The 23,497-nt window shown below is 61.0% G+C and overlaps 1 protein-coding gene across 1 annotated transcript in view; it reads left to right on the forward strand.

The window, feature by feature from the left end:
- NR5A1 (nuclear receptor subfamily 5 group A member 1) overlaps positions 1-20,703 on the forward strand; it is a 43,538-nt gene extending 22,835 nt beyond the window's left edge. Inside the window, exons 2-6 of the mRNA XM_006768642.2 lie at positions 46-187; positions 2,519-3,144; positions 9,871-9,990; positions 11,730-11,877; positions 19,036-20,703. Coding sequence (XP_006768705.1) covers positions 46-187; positions 2,519-3,144; positions 9,871-9,990; positions 11,730-11,877; positions 19,036-19,283 — 1,284 coding nt within the window. The 3' untranslated portion in view covers positions 19,284-20,703. The remainder of the gene's footprint in view (positions 1-45; positions 188-2,518; positions 3,145-9,870; positions 9,991-11,729; positions 11,878-19,035) is intronic.
- The last annotated feature ends 2,794 nt before the right edge of the window (positions 20,704-23,497 follow it).

The following is a 23,497-nucleotide window of genomic DNA, read 5'->3' on the forward strand; positions in this document are numbered from 1 at the left end:
GACGGGAGGAGGAGAGGGGCCCGCGCTGACGCCCCTCTCCCCCAGGGTTTCTTCAAGCGCACGGTGCAGAACAACAAGCACTACACGTGCACCGAGAGCCAGAGCTGCAAGATCGACAAGACGCAGCGCAAGCGCTGTCCCTTCTGCCGCTTCCAGAAGTGCCTGACGGTGGGGATGCGTCTGGAAGGTGCGCTCGCCCGCGCCGCGGCCTCAGGCGGCCTCAGACCCGTGACCTCCAGCAGAGCAGAGCCGGGTGCGGGTGGGTGGGAGCGGGTGAGGGAGGGAGCCACCGCCCCTCCTAAAGTTTCCGGGGCCTGGGGGACACTAGAGCCGATCTCTTGGGAAGGGGGAAGAACTGGCCTCGCTCTGGCCGGGGAGGGGTGTATGCAGGACCAGCCAGAGTTGCGTTAAAAAATACCTGCATGTGAACCGCGGGTCCCCCAAAGGGCCCAGCAGCACAGGGCAGAGCCCCGCAGAGCTCCTCCCTCTGCGAAAGGTTCTGCAATTCCTGCTCTGACACCGCCTCCAGCCGGAGTCAGCCTCTGCTTTGCTGGAGGTCAAGTCCCAAGCCTGTCCCTTAGACATTAGGCAAGTTCCGCTCTGACCTGCAGGTTCCCCGTCTGCAAAATGGGCTTCAGAGCAGTGCCTGACTCATTGGATGGGTGTGAGGGAAGTGTATGAATAGCTCCTAGCACCCTGCCTGGTACATGGTCAGTGCTCAACGGGTTTGCTATTATTCTTATCATTCTTGGTCATTACCTGTCTGTCATTGCTATTTAGCCCTCATTCATACAGCCTACCTGTCCATCCCAACAATTCACTCAGTTCATTCTCTCAGCGGGTGAGAGCCCCGCCCCCAACCGCATACTTTTAGCCAGACCTGGAGAGGGCTGGGGAATGGGGTGCCATTGCCCCCAGAGGTCCCAGGCCCCTCTTATCTCCCCACCCTCACCCCAGCTTTCAGTTCAGAGGGGAGGAGAGACATTTCAGCAGTAAGGACTCAAGCAAGCTCTTTGAGGGTGGACAGTCATAGGCTTCCACCCTGAGGGTTCCCTCTGAGCTGTTCGCCCAGCAGGCAGCTGTTGGCTAGAGTTTTTAAACAACGAAGAAGGGCCCTAGTGACTCAGAGCTGCAGACCACTGTCTTCCACACAGCAGTTCTCAACCTGTGGGTCTCAACCCCTGAAAATACATCCTGCATATCAGATATTTACATGACGATTCATAATGGCAAAATTACAGTTATGAAGTAGCAACGAAAATAATTTTATGGTTGGGGGTCACCACAGCATGAGGAACTGTGTTAAAGGGTCGAGGCATGAGGAAGGTTGAGAAACTCCTATTCTGTCCCCAAAGCCCATGTCCCCAGATCCAGGTCCTGAGTGGCTAAGAGAGCTGGTTGCTGTGAGCAGCAGAAACTCCTGGTGGGGCCTGAGGTTTCAGAGCAGGGCTGCCCACCCCTGGCAGCACGGTGGGCTGGGCAGGCCCCCAAGTCTGCCTCTCCCTCCTACTCCCTCTATCTTCCCAGAGCTCAGGGTGGGGTCCCTGTCGGAGCAGGGGCTGGGCCGCACTGGAGCTTCAGAGATGCGACCTTTAGGTCTGGCTGGTGACATATTCTGGGCCAGGCAGAGGGACACCTTGTCAGCAAGGGAGGTCCCTTCCCCCAGCACAGAGCCTGGACAGCCCTAAAATGAGCTTCAAATTTTTTTAAAAAATATATTTTATTGGTTTTTCACAGAGAGGAAGGGAGAGGGATAGAGAGTTAGAAAAATCAATGAGAGAAACATCGGATCAGCTGCCTCCTGCACACCCCCTGCTGGAGATGTGCCCGCAACCCAGGTACATGCCCTTGACCGGAATCGAACCTGGGACCCTTCAGTCCTCAGGCCGACACTCCATCCACTGAGCCAAACCGGTCAGGGCTAAGCTTCAAATTTGAAAGTGAACATGAGTCGTTTTGCAACAGGGGTTTGCCAGAGTTAACTAGTCAGTCAGTGAGCAGCTGGATACTGGTCAGCTGCGAGCAAAGTTGTCCAGTCCCTACTTCCCGTCACTGTCTCCCTGCCAGTCCCTGTGCTGGGGACCTGGCCCGTTGCAAAGCCCCCAGGAGCTCTCAGCCTGGGGCCCATGGCTGGATGCCACTCAGCAGGATGAGAGTGGGCAAGGGGCAGGACATCCGGGGCTAGGACAATGGATTCTGCCTGGGCGAATCCAGGAATGCTTCCTGGAGGTGGTGACCTGAGGGCTGGGTGTTCATCAGGCAGATGAGAAGGAAAGGGTTTGAGGCAAAAGGACTATCAAAGGGAGGGTGGAGGAAGTGACAGGCTGAGGAGCAGAGAGATGAATATGGTGGAGTGGAAAGAACACAGGGTCTCCTGAGGGACCACCTAGAAAGGGGAACAGGGCCCGAGGGAGCCATCACAGGGTACTGAGCTGGGAGTGACACAGGCAGAGCTGTTTGGGAAAGACCTGGAGTGGGTGGTCTGGAGGGTGAGCCTGACCCCCGCCTCTGCCCACAGCTGTCCGTGCTGACCGCATGCGTGGTGGCCGGAACAAATTCGGGCCCATGTACAAGCGGGACCGGGCCCTGAAGCAGCAGAAGAAGGCACAGATTCGAGCCAATGGCTTCAAGATGGAGACAGGCCCCCCAGCGGGGGTGCCCCCACCCCCACCTCCCCCGCCGGACTACTTGCTACCCCCTGGCCTGCACGCGCCAGAGCCCAAGGGCCTGGCCTCTGGGCCTCCTGCTGGGCCGCTGGGCGACTTTGGGGCCCCAGCACTGCCCATGGCCGTGCCCGGTGCCCACGGGCCCTTGGCCGGCTACCTGTATCCTACCTTCCCTGGCCGTGCCATCAAGTCTGAGTACCCAGAGCCCTACGCCAGCCCGCCACAGCCCGGGCCGCCCTATGGCTACCCAGAGCCCTTCTCCGGAGGGCCTGGCGTGCCTGAGCTCATCCTGCAGCTGCTGCAGCTGGAGCCAGATGAGGACCAGGTGCGGGCGCGCATCCTGGGCTGCCTGCAGGAGCCGGCCAAAGGCCGCTCCGAACAGCCTGCGCCCTTCAGCCTGCTGTGCAGGATGGCTGACCAGACCTTCATCTCCATCGTCGACTGGGCACGCAGGTGCATGGTCTTCAAGGAGCTGGAGGTGAGTCCCTCATCCCCCCTGCCCGGCAGCTGGCTCTGGGGTGTCCTCTAGGCTGCCCAAGCCTCAGCCTCGGTCACCCCTGGGAGGGGGCCGTCCTGCCCACTGGCGAAGGCCCTGTCTGGCAACAGGAGGCGTGAGGAGCACTTCTGGTCCTTTGCAGCCTTCCTTGCCTCCCCACTCCTCTCCTCCCTCTCTCTCCTCTATTTTTTGAGTCTCTATCTTTCACAGCCTTTGCTTCTTTTATCTCTGCCTCTCTCTCTCCTTCTCCCTCTCGCTCTCCCTCTCCCGGGTGTGCTGTCTCTCTGCTTCTCTGTGTTTCTCCAGCCCTTTTGGTCTCCCTGTCTTTTTCTCTCCTGGTCTGGGTCTCTACAGGCACTGATCTCCCTTCCTCTGAGACCCTAGGCTCCCAAAGGGCTAGCGAAGTCCTGGGAGACGGTCTCAGGCTGCCCCAGCCCCACGTCAGGGAGAGGGTCCACCCTCCCCGTCTCTCCCTGTGGAGAAGCCACCGATCCCCGCCAGCCTCAGATGTCATAGGGGGGAGTCTCGGTGTCTCGGAGTTTGGAATGCTCATGGGCCTGATTCCCAGCCAAGGTGAAGGGGCTATTGTCCCTGCCTCTCTCCTGCACAGTGGTTGGTCCCATGTGTATGTGTATCTGCCTGTTTGTGGGTGTGTGTGTGGGGGGGGGGGCGAGTGAGAGGGCAGGTGGAGATTGCAGGGCCTGCACAATCCAGAGGAGGCCGGCTTCCTCCACTGCTCAGCCCTCCACCCGCCTGGGCTGAGGTACCTACAGCTAAGGCGGCAGGAGAAACTGAAGCCAGACGAGGAAGAACTTGCCAGTCACCTTGCCTAGTGGTTTGGAGGGCCCACGGCCTGGCAGCTGTCTCTCTAGCACCCTGACTCCCTATGATCAGAGTGTGCTGCCAACCTCAGAGGCACCCCAAATCCAGCCAAGGCCCGACACCCAGGCCTGGGCACAGGCCCTCGTTAGCCCAGGCCTACTGGTGTTTGCCTTGCCTGGGGCCAGCCCTCCTAGCTGTTCCGGGGCGGGGTGTAAACAGCAGGACCCGTCGCCCTCCCTGCTGGGGCCACGGCAGCCTTGAGCAGCACTCAGTGCTGACGCCACTCAGGCCTGGGCTTCCTCCAGGGGCAGGTGGCCGGATGGGCCGGGGGCGCTGCCTGCCAGGCTGGGCATAGGGGCGGGGGGGGGGCAATTAGGTGAGGATGGGCACGAAGCCCTTGAGGCATCATGGGGCCGGAGGCCTGGGTTACTCTGGGAGTCAAGAACCGGCGGTGATTTGATAGCCAAGGGCCTATCTTGGCTGAGGCCGGGGACATGCCAGGTGTCATGGGTGGGTGGGTCCTTTCACCCCTGCCTCCCGTCTGGGCTGCCCGCATAGATGGGACAAGAGACGGGGCCTTGAACAGCCCCACCTGCCTGCTACTCATGGCTGGAGGCCCTGGTGGGGATGAGGATCCCAGGACCCTTGGGTTGGTGGCCAGACCTCCCATGAGCCCCTTGTGCAGAAGGGAGGAGGAGCGGAGCATTCCCGGCCTTCCAGAACCCTGGATCCAGGGGCAGGGCACTTCCTCTGGCCGCTTTCCTAGTCTCTCGGGGTTTTTCACGCAGGATGGGAAGGGCTTTTGTCCCAGCTTTGCTGAGTGTTTTTTCCTGCTTCTGGCTTCTCTGTGGTCCAAACCTTCCTGCTTCCCCTTCCCAGAGCCTCTGAATTGAGCCCAGGAATCTGAACCATGGTCCCCACCCTCTGTAAGGGAGCCTTGCAGATACGTACCAGCCCAGCCCTTAGAGGGCCCCTCAGAAGCCGCAAAGAACTCGTTTCCCACTGGGCCACCTGCCACAGGAGGGGAGGCAGAGAAGTGGGAGGGTTGCTGAGTGACCTGTCCTCCCTTTTGGCCGACCGTGCATCCCCCTGGCTCCAGGCAGGATACATTTCAGCAGACAGCAAAGGGGGCTCCCTAGCTCTGGGAGCCGGGCAGCCCTTGAGCTGGGCGCTGGGCACCTTGGACCCAGGAGGCTGCCAAACTAGAGGAGGAGACAGACATACATGCAGATGATGCCCACACAGGGTGCCCAGGGCCCTGAGAGCAATGGAAAGGGGGATGCAGATGATGCCCACACAGGGAGCCCAGCGGGAGAGTGGAACGCCCTAAAGAAGTTAGGGAAGGTTTCTTTGGTCCGTGCTTTTCCAGAACACACCTGAGAAGGTGCAGGCATTTCAGCAAGTGGGAGCACATAGGCTAAGGCCCAGCGTGGAAGGCATCCTGTGTCAGGGAGCTCCAGGGGACCATGGGGCGGGGCTGGAGAGGTTGGCAGGGCCAGAAGCAGAGCTTGGACCCGTGGGTGATGGGCCAGGCTGGCTGGAGCCCCACACCCTCTTCCCCGGGGCCACTCAGCTCTCTGTGAAACTAATGACGTCCCAATGTTTATCGAAGGCCTGGGTCTTTGCTGCGCTGTCAGGGGTGCTGGGGGCTCAGATGTTGGGGCTCCAGATGCCCCTTTGGGGTTCTCCTCCTCCATCCTGTCTCTCAGCTTGGATGTCCCTCTGCCTCCATTTTTCCATCTCACACATCAGGGCCTGTTAGGTCTGACAGTGGCACTGAAGTGAATAGCAACAGCCAGAATCAGAGAGACCTGGGTTCAAGTCCTCGCTCTGCCACTTTCCAGGTGTGGGGCTTTGGGCAAGTCACTTTACTCCTCCGGAGCTCCACTTCCTTATCTGTAAAAAGGGGAGAGTTGAAACAGATTCCACCCTGTAGGGCTGTTGTAAGGATTTAGTGAGTGAGGAGGGTAGAGCATTTAGCACAGGGAGCAGCGTTCCCCTCCTGACCGGCTTCTTTGCTGCTCCGTGATTCACTGTGTGCGTGCAGGTGGCGTGCGGCCTGGTTTAGGAAGCGTGGGGAGACACCTGGAGACCATGCTCCCTGGGCACTGGAGTTCTGGGAGGAGATGGGGCCCACCTGGCCCTGCCCAGGTAGTGGAAACCCACCTGTACCTGCTGCTCAGTGGGGGGCAGTGCGCAGGCCCAGCCGGCCAGCCTGTCTGCACAGCTCGCAGGAAGGACAGGCTGGGGGGATGCAAGATAGGAATCAGCGAGGGGAGGCGAGGGCCAGGAGTGCCTAATGACCCATCTGGACATCACTTCACCCCGACATCCAGCTCTGAGGCCCCCGACTGGCAACAGGTTTCGCTGCTCAGAAATACGGCTTCATCTAAGCAGCAGTAACTCTGTCAGTCCTGGACTGACAAACGGCCGGCCCGCCGGCCCCTGGGCCGGAGAGCATTCTCCATCTGAAAGGCTCCGGAGGGGGGCCTGCTGGGAGGGAGGCCAGCTCTGCACCCATAAATACCCCGTCTCCGAGGCAGGCTGCAAGTGTCAAGGCTCCAGGAAGATTTGTGGCCGACAGCAGGAGGGACGGGCGGTGGTGGGCCGGGCGACAGGCCAGGCTGACGAGGGACCCCAGGGCCTGGGCGGCAAATGCCTTGTTCCCCGGGCGGGCGGCAGGGCGGACTGGGGCAGAGGAGGAGCCTTTTGCTTCGGGAGAAACTTGTGGAAGGTGAAACCAGCCCTCTTCGGTTAAGTGAGCCTCTTAGCCACCTGCTTTCCCACAAAGAGGGGGCTGGCGGCTGCGGCCTCTGTTGGTTTTATTTTAATAGAAACAGAAGAGTGTGTGTGTTCATCTGTGTGGGGAGGTTGGTGTCTTTATGTGTCCATCTGTCCATGGAGGGGAAGTGCGAGTGAAGGGTCTGGCAGGAACGACTGCCCGGCTGGGGGCACTGCCGTGGCCCCCAGAGCCCCCCGACCGACGGCACTGCGGCCGCTCGTTTTCTCTGACCCAAAGCGGCTGGGAACTCGGCGCAGAGACGGACGGGTGGCCCAGTGGGAAGTCATACAGAGGGCACTGGGCGCCAAAGCTTAGCCACCGTGCTGCCCGCCTGCGCCCCTGCAGCTCCTATCACCCCGCTGGGCAGGGCCACCCCCACCCCGGGCCTGAGGTCTGGGTACAGAGTCTGCTGCAGGGCTTGGCCAGCGGGTCAGGGTGACCCCTTCTGCTTTCTGCCCAGGGCTCAGCCCGCTTATCTCCTAATTCTCCCCCTTATCTCTCGCTCTCCCCTCTTCCCACCCCCTGTTCCTCCTAACCAGGCACAAGGGTGTCTGCTCCCGAGGGCCCCATGGGTGGGGGCCAAGCCCAGCCCTGCATGTCCTCCCTTCTCCTCTGCCTCCAACGGGGTCACCCAGGTTGGGCCAGTGTGGCTCCTGGGCTGGTCCCAACGACTTGGGCCTCAGGCAGTTCCCGGCCCCCTCCCCCTCCCAAGATGAGCCTAGTTCGGGGGCATCTGGGCAGAGCCCAGCTCCCCGAGTTGCCCGAGGTGAGCCTCCGTGTCCCTCTCTGGAATAGGGGCCGAACGTTGCCAGGGCAGGGGTGAGGGGTCCCGGCTCAGCCGGGGTCGGGGCCTGGTCGTAGGCGCCCACCAAGCCTTGCCTCCTCCCTGGGGTGGGTGGGGAGGCCTCCTGCCAGCTCTCTGGGCCTGGCCCCTGCGGAGGACAGAGGAGGCGAGGCAGGGAGGTTTCATGCTTCACCCTCACTCGGTTCTCCATCTCCCCGGCCCCTGCCGCCCAGGCGAGCTGTGGCTGAGCTGGGGGACCCCTGGCTGGGTTCCTGTTCGGACAATAATGGGGCTCTAGGAAGAACTTGGTCCTGAGAGGAGAGAGAGGTTTGGGTTCTTGACATGAAGATGGGATGAGGCAGGGAGGCTGGGAGGCTGGGGACTCAGAGCAGGACAGAGACTGACCCCCGCCTGCCCTCAGCCGTGCCCTCAGCCGTGCGCGCTGGGGAAGGGCGGGCAGGGAGGCCTGGCTGTGTGTCCTGCTGCTCGCTCTGCTCTTTGCCCAGTTCGTGTTGCCCAGGACTGCCCCCAGGAGAGGAGGGGAACAGAGAGGAGGAGGGGCTTCTACCCCACAGAAAAGGAAGCTCAGGCCAGGGGCTGCCTGGCCCCTCTGCCCTCCGGGTTGGGGTGGCTCCTCTGTGCTCTCTGTGGCTGTCTTGGGGAGCACATGCTTGTCCATCAACTGCTCACTGACGCCTCCTCTGGGGGCCCAGTCCTGCCTTCCCGGGTCCCACAGGTACTGGGGAAACAGAGGCATGAATAATGCCATCAGATGTGGCAGGTGCCACATCCAGAGGACGGTGAGGGCACCGAGCAAGGAGGAAGGATTGGTGAGGGCTTCCTGGGGGAGGCAAAGAGCCTACATGAAACCCTGGGTGGCAAGGGGGGGTCTTAGTCCATGCTGGGTGGCTAGGAGCACCATCTGCAACCAGACAGAGCTGTGTGACCCTCTGTGGACATCTGTGGGCTCATACCTCTCTCCATAGATGGGACAACAGTTACACCAACCTCAGGGTTATGGAGCTGCAGTCCAGCGGCTGTCAGCTGTCATGGTTTGTGTTCGCTCTCAGGCGGCACCCAGGAAGGTGCCCAGAGGTATCTGCTGGTCAATGGTGGCTGGCTGGTGAGCTGCAGAGGCGGAGAGGAACCGGGGTCTGTGCTGTGTCTTCCTAGGGCAGTGATGGCGAACCTATGACACGCGTGTCAGAGGTGACACGCCAACTCATTTTTTGGTTGATTTTTCTTTGTTAAATGGCATTTAAATATATAAAATAAATATCAAAAATATAAGTCTTTGTTTTACTATAGTTGCAAAGATCAAAAAATTTCTATATGTGACACGGCACCAGAGTTAAGTTAGGGTTTTTCAAAATGCTGGCACGCCGAGCTCAAAAGGTTCGCCATCACTGGGCTAGGGTGACCTACAGCCCCAGTGCCGGCTCTGAACAACCAGGAGGGCTCAGTATTTGTCACTGTGGGGAGTAGTGCACTGAGAGCAGCAGCTATGGCCCTGGCCTGTGATCCCAGGAGGGTCCCTCACCCTCTCCAGGAGTTTACATCAGGGCATCCCTCCTGGCTTTCTCATCACGTGGCTCTGAGTCCCACCCCCCAGCTATGAGTGTCCACTCTGGCCATGTTGAATGCATGACTCCCCAGAGCACAGGGCGCTTGCCCAGGGCAGTCCCCGCCCTTACACTGAGTGCCCGCCCGCAGCCTGAGTGTTTACACCCTGTGCTGTTACTGTTCAGCGGTCAGACCTCTGCCCTCACTCCTGGGGCAGGGCCAACGGCCCTCCTTTCTTGTCCTGGGCCCCAGGGCTCTGCTCGAGGCCCAGGGAAATCCTCTGTCTCTCCTCATGAGTGATGGGAGCTGCTAGAGATGTGACCGCAGGCCAGATGGGCACAAGTTCAAATTAATATTGCTCTTCCCTTGCATTGGAATGAGTCCTTCTCAACGCACTCCTGTGGCTAAGCGCACCAGCATGGATTGAGTGCTGTGGGCCAGGCCGCTTCCTAATATGCTGCCCATTTTACAGATGAGACCACTGAGGCCCAGAAAGGTTACAGAACTTGCTGAAGGTCATACAACTTGTAAGAGGCAGAGCCGGGGCCTGCAGCCAGCCCTCCTATTCTTTTGCTAGAGCCCTGCCACACTTTGATGAGGTAGACAGGTGGGCAGACTGGGCACAGAGAAGTTGAGCAGCTTGCCCAGGTCACATACCCAGTGGAGCCTCGGCACTGAGAGTTGGAAGAGGAGGGGTGAGAGGAAGGTCCCCAGCCAGGCCATGCTGGATGCAGACCCGTGTGCCACCTCCTTGCAGGTGGCCGACCAGATGACGCTGCTGCAGAACTGCTGGAGCGAGCTGCTGGTGTTCGACCACATCTACCGCCAGATCCAGCACGGCAAGGAGGACAGCATCCTGCTGGTCATCGGGCAGGAGGTGACCGACGCTGTGCCCTGCCCCCGCCCACTGTGCACTCCCAGGATTCCGGGCCTACAAGAAGTCCCAGGCCTCTCCAGGGCTGGCCCTGGGCACCCTGAATATCAGCCCATTTCCCCAAGTTCATGGGACACCCACCAGTCCGACCTCCCTCTGACCGGCCCTGGCCGTGGCCTTGAGAGGAGGCAGCCTCTGGGAGCCCTGCTCTGGGGGAAGCAGCTCTGGGGTGTTGGGAGGGTTGGGGAGACTCTAGGAGGAGGTGATGGTGGTTCCAGGTCTTGGTGGTACCAGTTAGTAAAAGGTATTGGGGGATACCTGGGGAAAGGCTGAGAGGGACATTGGGAACTCCTGAGCCCCCAGGAGCCACTAGTATGCTGGACTGTAGGTTTGGGGGACCCTGCGGGTGGGGTACAAGGTAAGAGATAAGGCTGGAGAGGTTGCTAGGGGCTAGATTGGGCAAGACTTTGCAGGCCCTAAATCCTGAGTGAGTGAGTGAATGAATGAGCAGAGGGGTTGGGCCCCAAAGAGCTGTAGTCAGATTTGGGCCCCCCTAGAGCAGGGAATTACAGGCACTAGGATGAGAGCCCGGGGTATAGACACTCCTGAGATGGATGGGGAGCAAGGGGACAGATTCTAGTGGGGAAGGACACAGCCAGGTGTGAGGGGCACAGGAGGGGGCAAGATGGGAAGTGAGGAAGTGAGGCAGCTCCCACTGCTCAGATGCCGGGCACCTGGCGGGCACCATTCCAGAAGGAGGATGGCCAGCCGGTGAGAGGAGGAGGACGGAGGGAGGAAGAAGGGCCCGGCCTGGCAGGGGGCGGAGCGCCTCACAGGGGCAGAGGGAAGGAGGGGCAGGCTTCCCAGATGCTCCTGTGGGGGTGGGAGACGGGCCCTCTCCCGCCCCTGCCTCCACCCCAGGCCCTGGTCCTTCTGTCCATCCTCAGCGCTCACCCTGGGTGTCAGGCCAGGGGAATGCTGGTCCCACGGGCGTGGCTTTGAGGCCACCTGTGAATGCAAATGAAGAGTCTGAGTGTGAGTGTGAGTGTGTCGGCCGTGCCAGCATGCAGGTGGAAGTCTCGGAGGCCATGGGACTGTCCTGTATTTTATTGTGCAAATATCTCCACGCACATAAATGTGTGGGTATCAAGATCTGCCTGTCACCATGTCAGCGGGAACACAGACATGGGCATGTCTGTCTGGGTTGCCCTGATGTGACCATACCAGGGTGTGTGTGTGTGTGTGTGTATGTGTGTTCACTTCAGGAAGTGAGTGGATGACCCTGTGAGTGTGTGAGAACGTGAGCTGAGGCCCCTTCCCCAGCCGAGGGTGGGCGTGTGGGACCCAGGCAGTCATGTGGCCCCACCCACGTGTGTCCAGGCAGACCTGCCCCCACGCCCCGCACAGCGTGGCATTCGCTTGCAGACACAGCACAAAACACAAAAGCAGTGCGTACCCCTGGGCCTGGCAGCAGGCCTTTGTGTGTGAAGGGCCCTTCATCTCCCTCTGCACACACCTGCCCGGTGTCAACTCTGCTGCTTCAGGGCCCTGAGCTGGCCGGGCTGGCGTGTGAGGAGGGCTGGGAAGCTCGGGCCCTGGGTGTTGGGGCTGGGAGGGCTCCTGGGGCCTGTGGAGAGGCTGCCCCGCCTGGCACAGCTCCACGGCTGGGCACACGGACTCCCCAGTCCCTGATGAGAGCTCCTGCCCGTGGCCGCCGCCCTGACCCAGGTCTGCCCGCCCAGGTGGAGCTGAGCACGGTGGCCGCCCAGGCCGGCTCCCTGCTGCACAGCCTGGTGCTGCGGGCGCAGGAGCTCGTCCTGCAGCTGCACGCGCTGCAGCTGGACCGCCAGGAGTTCGTCTGCCTCAAGTTCCTCATCCTCTTCAGCCTCGGTGAGTGGCAAGGGTTTGGGGAGGGGGCTGGGCTGGCCCTGAGGGGGCTGTGTGCTGGGGGCTCAGGGGGGCAAAGACCCTCCCTCCGTGAGGGGACCTGCTCTGACAATGGGAGTTGCTGTCTCTCGGGCCTCAGTTTCTCTCTTTGAAAATAGAGCCAATATGTCTAGGACTGGCCCTTTATGAAATGCGGACCCTTCTGAGAATTCGGTGAATTCCCAGCTGAAAGGCGGAGACAAGTGCCCCTGCCACCTCCAGGGAACACCGTGCCCTTCCTGGAGCTTCTGTTCCCTGGTCTCCTCCTGCGGTCCCTGTTTTCCCCAGTTTCCTGTTCTTCGGGGGCGGGGCGGTGCCTCCAAAGTCTGACTCTGAGCTCTTTGGGGCCCACACACCTTTGCCCATTCGTCCATTCATTCATTCTACAAACTTTTGCTGAGCAACTGCCCTGTGCAAGCAGCAAGGATACACAATGAACAAAAAAGACCCAAATCCCTATTTGCAAGGAGCTGACTTTTCTTGGGGGGAGAGGCAATGAGCAGGAGATGTCGGTTCAAATATGTAAATTGGTGGATGCTTAGTGAAATGATAGCCCGAAAGATTGCGGTAAGCGGTAAGGAGGGGAAAATGCAGGGAAAGGGGAGAGGGCGAGCCCAGCCACCCGCCTGCCCGCGCCCCAAGGCTCTGGGGTTGCCCCCGTTGCCTTCCCTACCCGCCCAGCCTGTGCTGCTCCAGTCTCCACCGTCCTCTCGGCTCTCAGCAGGGTGGCCTCCTTCCGTCCTCCCTCTCCCAGAAGCCATCTCCATCCACGGTCCTCCCTGTGCCCAGCGATGCTGCGAACATAGTTTTCCTTACTTTCAGGTGGCTCCCCGTCCAGGCAAGGCCTCCAGCCAGTCATCAGGACTGGACAGAGACACGGGGGACCCAGGGTGGGAACAAGGACTCTGCCTGGTAGGCTTCCTGGAAGAGGGACATCTGAGCAGGGTCTCAGAGGATGCGTAGGAGTTGGCTGGGGGGATAAACCTTTCTCAGAGGCGTCGGTGGGATGGAAGGTGGGAACAGGGGCATGAATGCCTCCTCACCCGGGGAGGAGGCAGGATTTGAGACTTAGTCTTTGTGGCAGATGGCATCATAGGCACAGCCTGGCAATGGTGTGTCTACCCAAGAGTGGGGGCGTTGGGGAAGAGGTGGGCTGGAGCGGGGATTGTGGAGTGTTGGCTGTGCTCAGTCCATGGCCGTGGGGCTGGGTGCCTGGGCTGGTCTTCTCACTCAGCAGGCTGGTAGCCGAGGGCTCATCTGCAAGGCTGCAGGGTTTGGTAGGGGACAGCCATGGTGGGGCTGGGGTTTGAATCTTGAGCAGCCGGCTAGGAGGGTGACCTGAGGCCCTCGGAGGAGCCGCAGGGGCGCAGGCCAGGCTGGCTCCAGCAGGGGGAAGCCCCCCTTCCTCTGCCCCCAGTGGTACCCTCCTCCCAACCTTGCTGAGAGCTGCCGGGCTCGGGGACTGGCTCGGGCCGAAGCCGTGGACGGCTGTGGTTGGGGATGTGGAGACTCCAGGAGCTTGGTGTGTGTGTGCGCCTTTGTGTTGGTGTCTTCGTTTTCACACAAGTGCAGACTGTGGGCTCCTGCAGGCTCGTGTTCTTGTGGGTCACATTGTGGAGACTGAGTGTGACTGGGGAGTGATGGGGGAGGGAGAGGAGGGCTTTGGACTGCTGGGTGGTGCTTGGGTGCTGGGGTCCGTAGCATGGGCGTGTGGGCTCTGTGGTAGCCTGGGTGGTGTGTGAGGTGACCTGACCACCATCAAGAGGCCACCAGGAAGGTCCTGGGGAGGGTTGGTGGAGGGGGTGCTGCCAGCCACCCACCCTGGTCCCTCCATCTGTCCGTGGACACGCCCTGCAGGACAGGGACCATGTCTTGGCTTTCAGGCTGCCCGGGCCTGAGGCCCATGCCCTGTGGCCCCGGCCCCCTTCCCGCCAAAACCCAGGCGCTGGGGCTGCCGGGTCCAGCAGAGCCCTAGTCTCCGGCAGGAGATCAACCCAGAAGCCAGCACAGCTAGCCCAGCCCTCTTCCCGGGGCCAGGCGAGGCGCCACGCTCAGAGCCCGGGTGCCCACCCCTTCGTGCTAACCTTCATCCTGTTCTCCGGAGGAGGCAGCTGAGGCCTGAGAGCCCGCGAGTCCACAGCACTTGTGGGACCAGGCTGGAGGGGTGGGGTGGAGGAGGGGTGTGTGTGTGTGTGTGTGTGTGTGTGTGTGCGCGCGTGTGCTATGTGTGCACTCATGCCAGGCAGGAATCGGTGGTGATTAGCAATGGGGACTAGCTACGGACCACCTGGATTCTAAATCTGGACTCTCGGGCTGTGTGTCCCTGAGGAAGTCACTCCCCTCTCTGAGCCTGTCTTGCCCCAGCCTAATAATCCTTAACTTGCTATGAGGATTGAATCAGAGAATTCCCTCGGAATGTGTGCCAGTACTGCCTTCATCATGACCATCATTATTGAGTTAATGAGCAAATGAACACGTTAATGGATGGAGTGAATGAATGAGCGAGTCGGTCTCCATCTTCACTGCACGGCGTGTGTCTGGCACAGGGCCTGCCCTTTGGGGCTGGGGTGGCCAGGGGAGAGCACGGGGCCCTGCAGGCCGGAAACCCTAGCAAGGCTGGGGCCACGGGAGGAGGCCACCCTGGGGCCTGGGCCTGCGGGAGCTCATGGAGGGCAGGAGAGAGGCGGCCACGTGAGCCGTGGGCAAGGCCTTGAATGCCGGGCCCTGTGCCTTGACCCTTCCCTCGGGAAGGACCGTCAGCTGGCGTCACAGGACCAAGTCTGCAGTTAGCAAGGTGCTTCCCACGCAGCCTGGGAAAGGGCCTAGCCCTGCGGGCGGGAGGGCCACGTGGAGAAATCTGGGCATGGTGAGGGGGGAGATATGCCCAGAGTCTGGGAAGTGACCACCAGAGCTGGGTGCCCAGACCTCCAGCTGGCATGTGGGCATCCCCCTTCCTGGGCTGCGCAGCCTGGACCCGGGTGATGCCTGCCCGCCCCCCCACCCTCCCGCCCGCTCAGCACCCCCTTCTCGCCTGCCTCCGCAGAAGGGTGCCATTTGGTGTCTAAATAGCCGTCTCAGGCAGGCGAGGAGGCAGGTAAGGAGGTTTAATTAGAATTAGTGCCTCTCTCCTGGCAATCACGGTGTTTATGAAGATGGCCCGGCGGGCTTTGTTCCCCAGAGGACTTAATCGAAGCTTAATGGATTGACCTAACATTCGATTTCCTGACTTCCATTGAGGCGGCGGCAGCAGCATTCCCTTAAGCGTTTGCAATTTACCCACTGCTCCGCGCCAACAAAAGGCAGCCTGAATAGCAGCCCCACTCGAGGGGCCATTGTGCGCGGGGGCGCCTGCCTGAGTCACCACTATTGGGACAACATTCTTTATGCCTCGCTGGAATGAAAGGATTATTCAAATATTCAATTAAACCGTGAAAAGGGGGCTTTGCTGAGAACCTGGGGGCCCCCAGCTCCGCAGAGCTAGCGGGCTGCTCTCCGAGGCGGGGCGGGGGTGCCATCTCCCGGCCCCTCCCGCCTCCACCACCAGGACTGCCGGGAGCTGAGCAGGCTCGGGGACCCACGCAGGCTTGTCTCGAAGGTGCCCCTCTCCAAGCTGCGGCAGCTCAGCGCCAGGGCTGGGCACACCGGCCCCTCCCCTCCACCACCAGGACTGCCGGGAGCTGAGCAGGCTCGGGGACCCACGCAGGCTTGTCTCGAAGGTGCCCCTCTCCAAGCTGCGGCAGCTCAGCGCCAGGGCTGGGCACACAGATTGGATCCTGTTCGTGGGTGCCTTGGGAGGCGGAGGGTGATCAACCCCCATTTTGCAGACCATCGGGAAGCCGAGGCTCCCACAGGGGAAGGGACTTACTTGCCCAAGGTCACCGGCTGGAGGTGGAGGTGGGATTTGAACCCCTGACACGTAAAGGGGCGCCTCCAGGTTTGTGTGAGCCCTGCTCCTCCTCTGATGGGTGAAGGGCGTGGTGTTCTGTAGGATGTTACCTCTGTTACACCCATTACCCCACCGTCTCCACACGGTCCTGTTCGCGGGGGTGGCGGGTGGAGGGTGGGGGGGGTTGCTGGGAGGCTGGGAGAAGGGGCGGGACTGGACCGTGGTCTCCTCTAAGGTGAGGGCCACAAAGTTGAGTCTGGAGCCTAGAGTAGCCTCCCTGGGGAGCCCTGGGAGCCCAGGTGGGAGGTCTTGGATGGGACTCCTGGATTGGATGAAACGTAAAGTTACCACGTCCAGTCTTCCAGGAACCAAGACCCAGCTTGAGCCCATCCCTGCTCACTCTTAGGGCTTTGGAGCCAGAGAGACGTGGGTCTGAATGCGGACTCGGCATCTACTCTGTGTCCCAGGCACACCCCGCTGTCCCTACACCAGGGGGTGCCCTTTCCTGCCTGCCTGAGTGTCTGTGGATTAACTGAGCTGGGAGCAAGGTGTCTGGTGGTGCTCAGCAAAGAGCCGCGGGACCCTCGGCGCTGCTGGGAGGGGCTGTCCCCGAAGGCGTGCCTGTTCTGCACCAGCCCTGCCCTCCGCCCTGCCGTCCCTGGTGCAGGGCTGCTGAGAACAGTAAATCCGGGAAAAGCCAGGCTGGTCCTCCTGCCCCCTCCCCCGCCTGCCTCTACTGCAGCATCCCAGCCAGTTTCCCCCTCCTGCCCCCCTCTGCCCCCCTCAGCTACTTCCTCTGGGCCCTCTATGGCTGTGTGGCCTTGAGCTGGTCCCTACCCTTCCCTGGACCCCCAGCCCTACTGTGAATTGTCAGAAGACAATGTCAGGAGAATTGCCCAGCCTGGGGGATGTGGCTGTGAAGGAGAGGGGACAGTATTAAGATGGAAAAAGGCTGCCATAGGGATGGAACTAGGTAGGGGGCAGGGGGAAGGTGGGGGCTTCCCATGACCTTTAAGTGCGTCCGTCCAGAGCAGGCCAAGCTAAGGAGCAGGACTGCCGGTTGCTCACTGCAAGGGCCCCCCGGGCAGGGAGCAAGCAGGGGCTGGTATCCAGCTTGTGTGCCCCCCGCCCGGCTGTTTCTGTGGACAAGGGGGAACTTCTGTCCAAGTGGCACGAGGTGCCGTACGGACTGGAGGCGACCCCGGGGAGGCCAGGAAGATGATGACCCTGGCTTCCTTACTGAAGGGAGGTGAGGGGGCTGGGCGCGGGGGTGGAGGATCGGGTCCCGGTCCTGCCATACGCCCTGGGCCCAGCTCGTGTTTCCCTAAATCCAACTTTGGACAACACAGGCCACAGCGGGCACACTGGGGGCGGCTGGGGATCAGGGTTGCCAGGAGCCCCAGCTCTCCTGGCGCAGTGGGTGTTAAGAGGGATTAGGAGGGCCAAGGGCTGCACACACCGCCTGCAGGGGTAGGGCTGGGGCTGAGGGGGTGGAGGGGATGTGGACAGACAGACGACCATTTTCTGAGCCTCTGGATGCCACGTCCCAGGCGAGTCCCCGCTAGGATTTGGGGGTGAGGGACCAGTTCTGTGGATTCCTGCTCTCCCTCAGCCTCCAGACAAGGCACCACCTGGACACGCTGTCTGGGAGCTGAAAGACACCCGCAAGCTGTGATGAGGGTTCGGGCGACAGGACTGACCCTTGCCTGGCACTCCTGGGGGCCGGGTACCCGTGCAGGCCTCTGCACCCACGCTCTTGCCCCTGTAAGGTGGGCACAGCCCCTTTCAGAGGAAGAAGGCCTTTTGGGCCGGGAGGGGGCAGGGTGCAGGCACTGCTCCTAAATGATGGGGCTGGGATTTGAGCCCCATCCATCTCACTCCAAAGACATTTTTTTCCTGGTCTTTTCACTGGACCTTGGTGTGGGGGGTGCATTGACCACACTCCTCTGTCCGTGCACAAAGGACCACTGGCCGGTGCAGAGCCAGCGCCCTCGGCTCCCTGCCATGGGCAGCGTTCCTTCCCGTGTAGCTCGGGGCCTCTTGTTTGTCCCTGTTCTTACATAACCTGCCTGCTTTGTGCACACGCTTCTAATTTATGTAGAGATCTTTGCCTTATAGACCTCATTCTGGATCTACCGGGTCTGTTTTTTTCCACTCAGCCTGCTGCTTGTAAAGACTCATCCATTTTCTCTGTGTTATCTGCTCCAGCACTACTACCTACAGGCCACCTCCCCGTCACCATGAATACCGCTACGGTGGGCATCATGGCCCCGGGGCCCATGGGGGAATCTCCTGGTGGTACTGGAGCCTCTGGATGGTCAGCGGGTGGACCCAAGGAGCCCGGTCACCCTCTAGAATGGGGCCGCCAGTGCACACGCCTCGCAGCTATGAGGTGGGACCCTCCCACTCACACTGGTCCTCCCTGGTGCTGGGGACAGTGATGACTGGCCAGGAGACGATGCTGTGGTGACCACCCTGGGGATGATGGCGACGGCCTGGTTTTGACCTCGGGGATGGGAACGGTGATGAGCATGGCTGTGGTGAGAGTTGGGATAATCATAACTGGCCCAACCGACAGATTGGGCCGTATTACATGCCAGACACTGTTTCCTAAACACCTTCCACGAATCAACTCCCTGAAGCCTCCCGACCGTCTTGTAAAATAGGTGTTATTGTCACTGCTCGTTTCACAGATGAGGAACTTGAGAGGTTAAATAATAAGGCCAGGGATAGCCGGTGAGGTGGGGGATGGTCTTGGTGAGGACGGAGGTGTTCGTCGTGACCGCTGAGATGGCAGCGGCAGTCCTGACGGCGGCAGGTGCGGGTGGTTGGGCAGTTGAGGGTGTGTTTGTAATAACCACAGGGATGTTGGTTCTGGTGACTGTGGGTGGCGGCGGTGCTCAACCGCGGTGATGGCGGTGATGGCGGTGATGGTGGTGATGGTGGTGATGGTGGTGATGGCGGTGATGGGGACGATCAAGGTTTGGCTGATGAGGGCAGCAGTGGCCATGTTTGGGGATGTCACTGTTGGCGATGGATGATGGTGGCAGAGTTCATCACCCACGGCGGTGACGGTGGAGATGGGGATGTGGTGGTGTCGGGGAAACTGCTCGTCTGGTTGATGGTGACGGTGGCAGAGCCTGGGTCTTTGGTGATCATAGGGCTGTCGGGGCCGGTGACGCAGCGACGGCTGCTGGTGTGATGGCGGCGGTGCTGACGGGCCCCTCCCTTTGCAGATGTGAAGTTCCTGAACAACCACAGCCTGGTGAAGGACGCTCAGGAGAAGGCCAACGCCGCGCTGCTGGATTACACCCTGTGCCACTACCCGCACTGCGGGGACAAGTTCCAGCAGCTGCTGCTGTGCTTGGTGGAGGTGCGGGCGCTGAGCATGCAGGCCAAGGAGTACCTGTACCACAAGCACCTGGGCAACGAGATGCCCCGCAACAACCTGCTCATCGAGATGCTGCAAGCCAAGCAGACTTGAGCCTGGGCCGGGCGGGGCCAGGACCTGGACCGGGGCTGGGGGAGGGGTCACGGCCACCCGCTCAGCCCTCCAGATGGTTTATTTTATTATGCTGACCCAGGAGCCCCACCCTGTAGGCCGATGCCCCCTCAGCTCTCTGAAGCCCTGTGTTTGGGAAATGAGTGAGGGTGGGCAGCGCCTGGCCAAGGTGGGTGGCCCCGCTAGCCACTGGCACTTGCCTGACACTCAAGTGCCCCCAGGCGGTGGCTGCTAGCCACCCTCTTCCCCTCCTCCTGCTCCCCGCTCCCAGTTGTCTGTCCTGGAGCCTGGAGCACAGGTCCAGGGAGGAGGTTTGGGAATTCCTGGTGGGCCTGGATGTCCCTTAGGTCAGAAGTCATCCCTTCCCCTCTCCTGGAAACAGAAGCAGAAAGAGGTTGAGTGGCATCAACTGGGGGAGGGGGGTCCCCAGAACCCCCTCCAAGGGACCAGGAGGGAAGCCCTCTGTTTAGTAAACTGGGGCTGACAGTTTGCAAAATCGAACAGGGACTAGAGGACACTGGGAGATGGTGAGGACAGAGAGACCTCCTCCTCAGCCCTCTACCCCCTCTGACTCCTGCTGGGGAGAGCGTTGACGTGTTATCTGAAAAGAATTTTGCTACAATCATCTTTCTCTCCCTCTCTCACCGGAGAAGTTCGGCACAATCAGCAGTCTAGCCCCGCCCACAGCTGGCCCGCCCAGGCTGGTATTTATCTGCACGGCTGCCAGGCAGTAGGCAAGAGGTTTTCTGTTTTGTTTGTTTTTGAATCGAGATACTCCTTGCAAGGTGTGTATGGGTAGGGGGCAGACTGGAGGACTGAGGCCGGGGCCTGGGGCTAGCACCAAGTATAGCCCATGGTTCCTCCCCACACGCCCTCGTATGAAGGACCCCACCGGTGGTGCTGGGCCATGGTTTCCGGGACCCCACTCCAATCCAGAGGAGAGCTGTCGCTTGCCCCTCACCCCGTCCGATGAACATCAGGGTGCCCTGTGGAGCTCAGGGTCTCTGTGGGTGGGAATACAGGTGGCCTTGGGGAGGGTGCATGGGTCTCCAGATCAGGGACATGGTGGAGAAGCCCTTCCTCGTTGGCCCTGTCCCATTAGGTCCCTTGCTGCAAACCCTCGAAGCTGGACCCCAACTCCCTGGCCTCCTGCCCTATGTCCTGAAAGACACTCAGGCACTAGGGAGAGGCCTCAGCTGTCCTCTGTCCTGGGCTGGGCACCCACCCATCCTGCTTTCACGTCACCATTGCAGCTTGCGCTGAGCCTGCCCAGGGACTGGGCTCCCCTGCCCCCTGCCTTCCTGTCTCAGTCCCCACCCCTGCCCACTGAAGCGTGTGCCCCTGCCAAGGCCGGACACCCACAGCCCCAAACGAGAAGTGCCCTTAAGAACCCCAGCCCCCGTAGTCCTGGAATAAATTTTGCAATTAGTTTCCAGCTACCTTTGGCTATTTCCATTGTGGAGCAAAGCAGAGCCTCCTGTGTGGGCTCGGGTGGGGCCCTGCTCTGCCTGGGATGGTGGTGACACTCAGATAACCTTTGGTTCAAAACTCTGGGCAGGCAGGATAGGGGGTGGGGGAATATCAGGCCCTGTCGGGGGCTTTGGGCCCCTTCTCATCCCTGGGATCCTGCCATGTCTGGGAGACGCGGGAGCCTTCGGGGCTCAGTCTTCATTCCATCCTGGCTGTGCAGCTCCGCCACCCTCTTGGGCGGAAGAAGCGAGCATTTAATGAGCACCTACTGTCCCTGCAGTGGCCCAGGGAGACAGCAGTTACCACCCAGGAGGGTGCCCCTTGGCCAGTGACCTGCAGGGACAGTCAAACCTGGGTCCACGGGACTGGAGAGCACTGGCCGGGTCCTCTGTCCACCTGGTGGCCAGCCGCAGGCCCGCGGCCTGGTTCTCTGGCGATTCCCTTGCCTCCCCCTCCCCAGCCACTTGGTGGCAGCAGTGAGCACGGCCGACATCGGAGGCTTCCTGGGCTCCAGGTGCCTTCCCGGGCTTTGCGGCTTCCGTCTCGTCTGGTCTGTTCTCCAGAGCCCGCTATGGGCGCAGAGGGGAGAAGCCGCCTGCCCCAGGCCACACACTGAGCAGGGGCAGGGCCTCATGCAAACCTTGACGCTGCTTGACCAAACCTGGTTTGTCCTCAGGGCCACTCCTGATCCTGCCTCTGTGCAAATCCAGAAAAGGCGCCCCCTCTAGGGCAAGGTGGCCCGAGGCACAGAGCTTGGCAGTGGCTTTCATGCAAAGACGAAACATCCCTTGCCCTCTTGGCACCTTCTGAAGTGGAGCAGGTGCCCTGGTTCCTGCCCCCGCGGAATGTCCACTTTTGTAGGAGACTTACTCAGATCGTAATCCAATGTGACACATCATGTGACTGAGTCAGACAAGATGAGAAGTGACTCATTCTGCTGGGGGTCGGGGGGTGGGGGGTGAGGGCAGGAAGTCTCCATAGAAGGGGTGTCATCCAAACTGGGTTTTGAAGGACTGATTCCCAGGAGTTTATCAGTTAGACAACTGTTGGGGGCAGTCCGGCAGAGGAAGCAGTGCGAGCAAAGGGATGGAGGGGTGTCAGTGTTTGGGGACCCAAGAGAAGTTATTTTGTTTGGAGAGTAAAGAGACTGTATGGGAGGAAGGGTATGGAGCAGGTGGAGGGGAGACTGGACAGGACTTCTTGGTCCCAGGCCCCTCCCCCCACCAGTCTGTATTACTTGGGGGTGGGGGGAGACATGAGCCCTCTGCAAGTGAAGGGAGGGGTCAGAGGGCTTTGTGAATGCCGGCAGTAGGACCGCCAAGTGCCTCGCCCAGTTCAGCGCAGCCTGATGTCCCCTGTTCTGCAGATGGTGGGCGGGGCTTCCAGAGGTTCAACAGTCCCCCATCCCCAGAAAGAAATACCCAGGTATCTGTCCACCCCCACCCCACTCCCCATAGAATCAGTCACTTCATGTCTCCCCCCAGAAGAAACCCGGGCAGAGCCCAGCGTAGAAGCAACTTCTAAGGCTGCAGAGGGGCTGGGTGCAGCTTATACCCCCAAGGGTGGCCGCCCTGACGCTCCTCGCCTGTGCCCCTCACTGTGCCCGCCCTCTGGCCCCAGCAGCATTTGAGCCAGGCCGAGGTCAACAGCACAGTTAGCCTCTGCACCCTGAGTCCCGGCCCCTGGGCACCCCTTTGCCTGGTCCTTGCCTTGGGGCCTGCCCTGGTCAAGCCCTAACACACCATCCGTGTTCCTCACCGGGGCCCTGAAACCATTCTGCCCTAGAGACACCCAGACTCCGAGAAGAATCTTGCCTGTAGCACAGAATGGAGAGTGGCAGGACCTGGTGGCACCGCCAGGCCTGGAGTCAGGCACCTCCTGAAGCAAGACTCTCCTCAGACCTGGAGCCAGGCCTGCCCGCCCTGGCGCCGCCTCTGAGCAGTCTGCCTGCTCCCATTCACAGGCTCCGGTGTTAACCGGGTGGGAGTCCGGGTCTCTGCACAATGGGGTGATGGGGGCCCCCAGGCTGAGGTGAGGACCTGCGGCTCGAAGGCTTCAGCACCAGTTGGGTACGCAGCAGGTGCTAAGTGTGGGCTGCACCTGCCCTGATGGTGAAGCCGGGCCATCCAGAGTCCAAAGCCAAAGTGGCAGCTCCCCTGTCCCTCTCCCCTCCCAGGGAGCCTGGCATCCTGTCCCCGTCCCTGGGCCAGGTCATCCCGGAGCGGGACAGGTCACAAGAACAGTTTTATTAGACACCACAGGGCCATCTGAACTTCAGGGCAGGTGGGGAGGACCGAGGGGAGGGACAGCCACTGACAGAAAGCTGTCTGGGGACAGAGCTGTGGGACCCGTGGGCTTAGCGGGAGCATGGGGGGCGGGAGAGGCTAAGGCTGCTGGAGCAGGCAGTGGCCCACGCTGCTGTCCGTCCCTCCGGGGCCTCCATTTGGGCTTGGAGAAAAGTCCCCAAGCCCGCTAGAAACCTGGGAGGGAAGGGCACCCTTTGGGCTGGGCTGACAGAACCAGGGTGGGTGACCCCGGGACCCCCCCAAGATGGGGAGGGGCTGGGAACTGAGGCTGGGGTAGGACCTTGGGTGGGAGTCCCGGTCTGGGTGCCCTGGTTAGTCTTCCTCATTCCCCCTCTGAGCCTGTCTCTCCATCCAAGCCACGCCTGTGTGCCCGGTGGGCGTCCAGGAGGGCACAGCGCTGGCAGCCCGCGCTCCTCCCTG

Source organism: Myotis davidii, unplaced genomic scaffold (assembly GCF_000327345.1).
Source record: "Myotis davidii unplaced genomic scaffold, ASM32734v1 scaffold142, whole genome shotgun sequence".
Taxonomy (NCBI): domain Eukaryota; kingdom Metazoa; phylum Chordata; class Mammalia; order Chiroptera; family Vespertilionidae; genus Myotis; species Myotis davidii.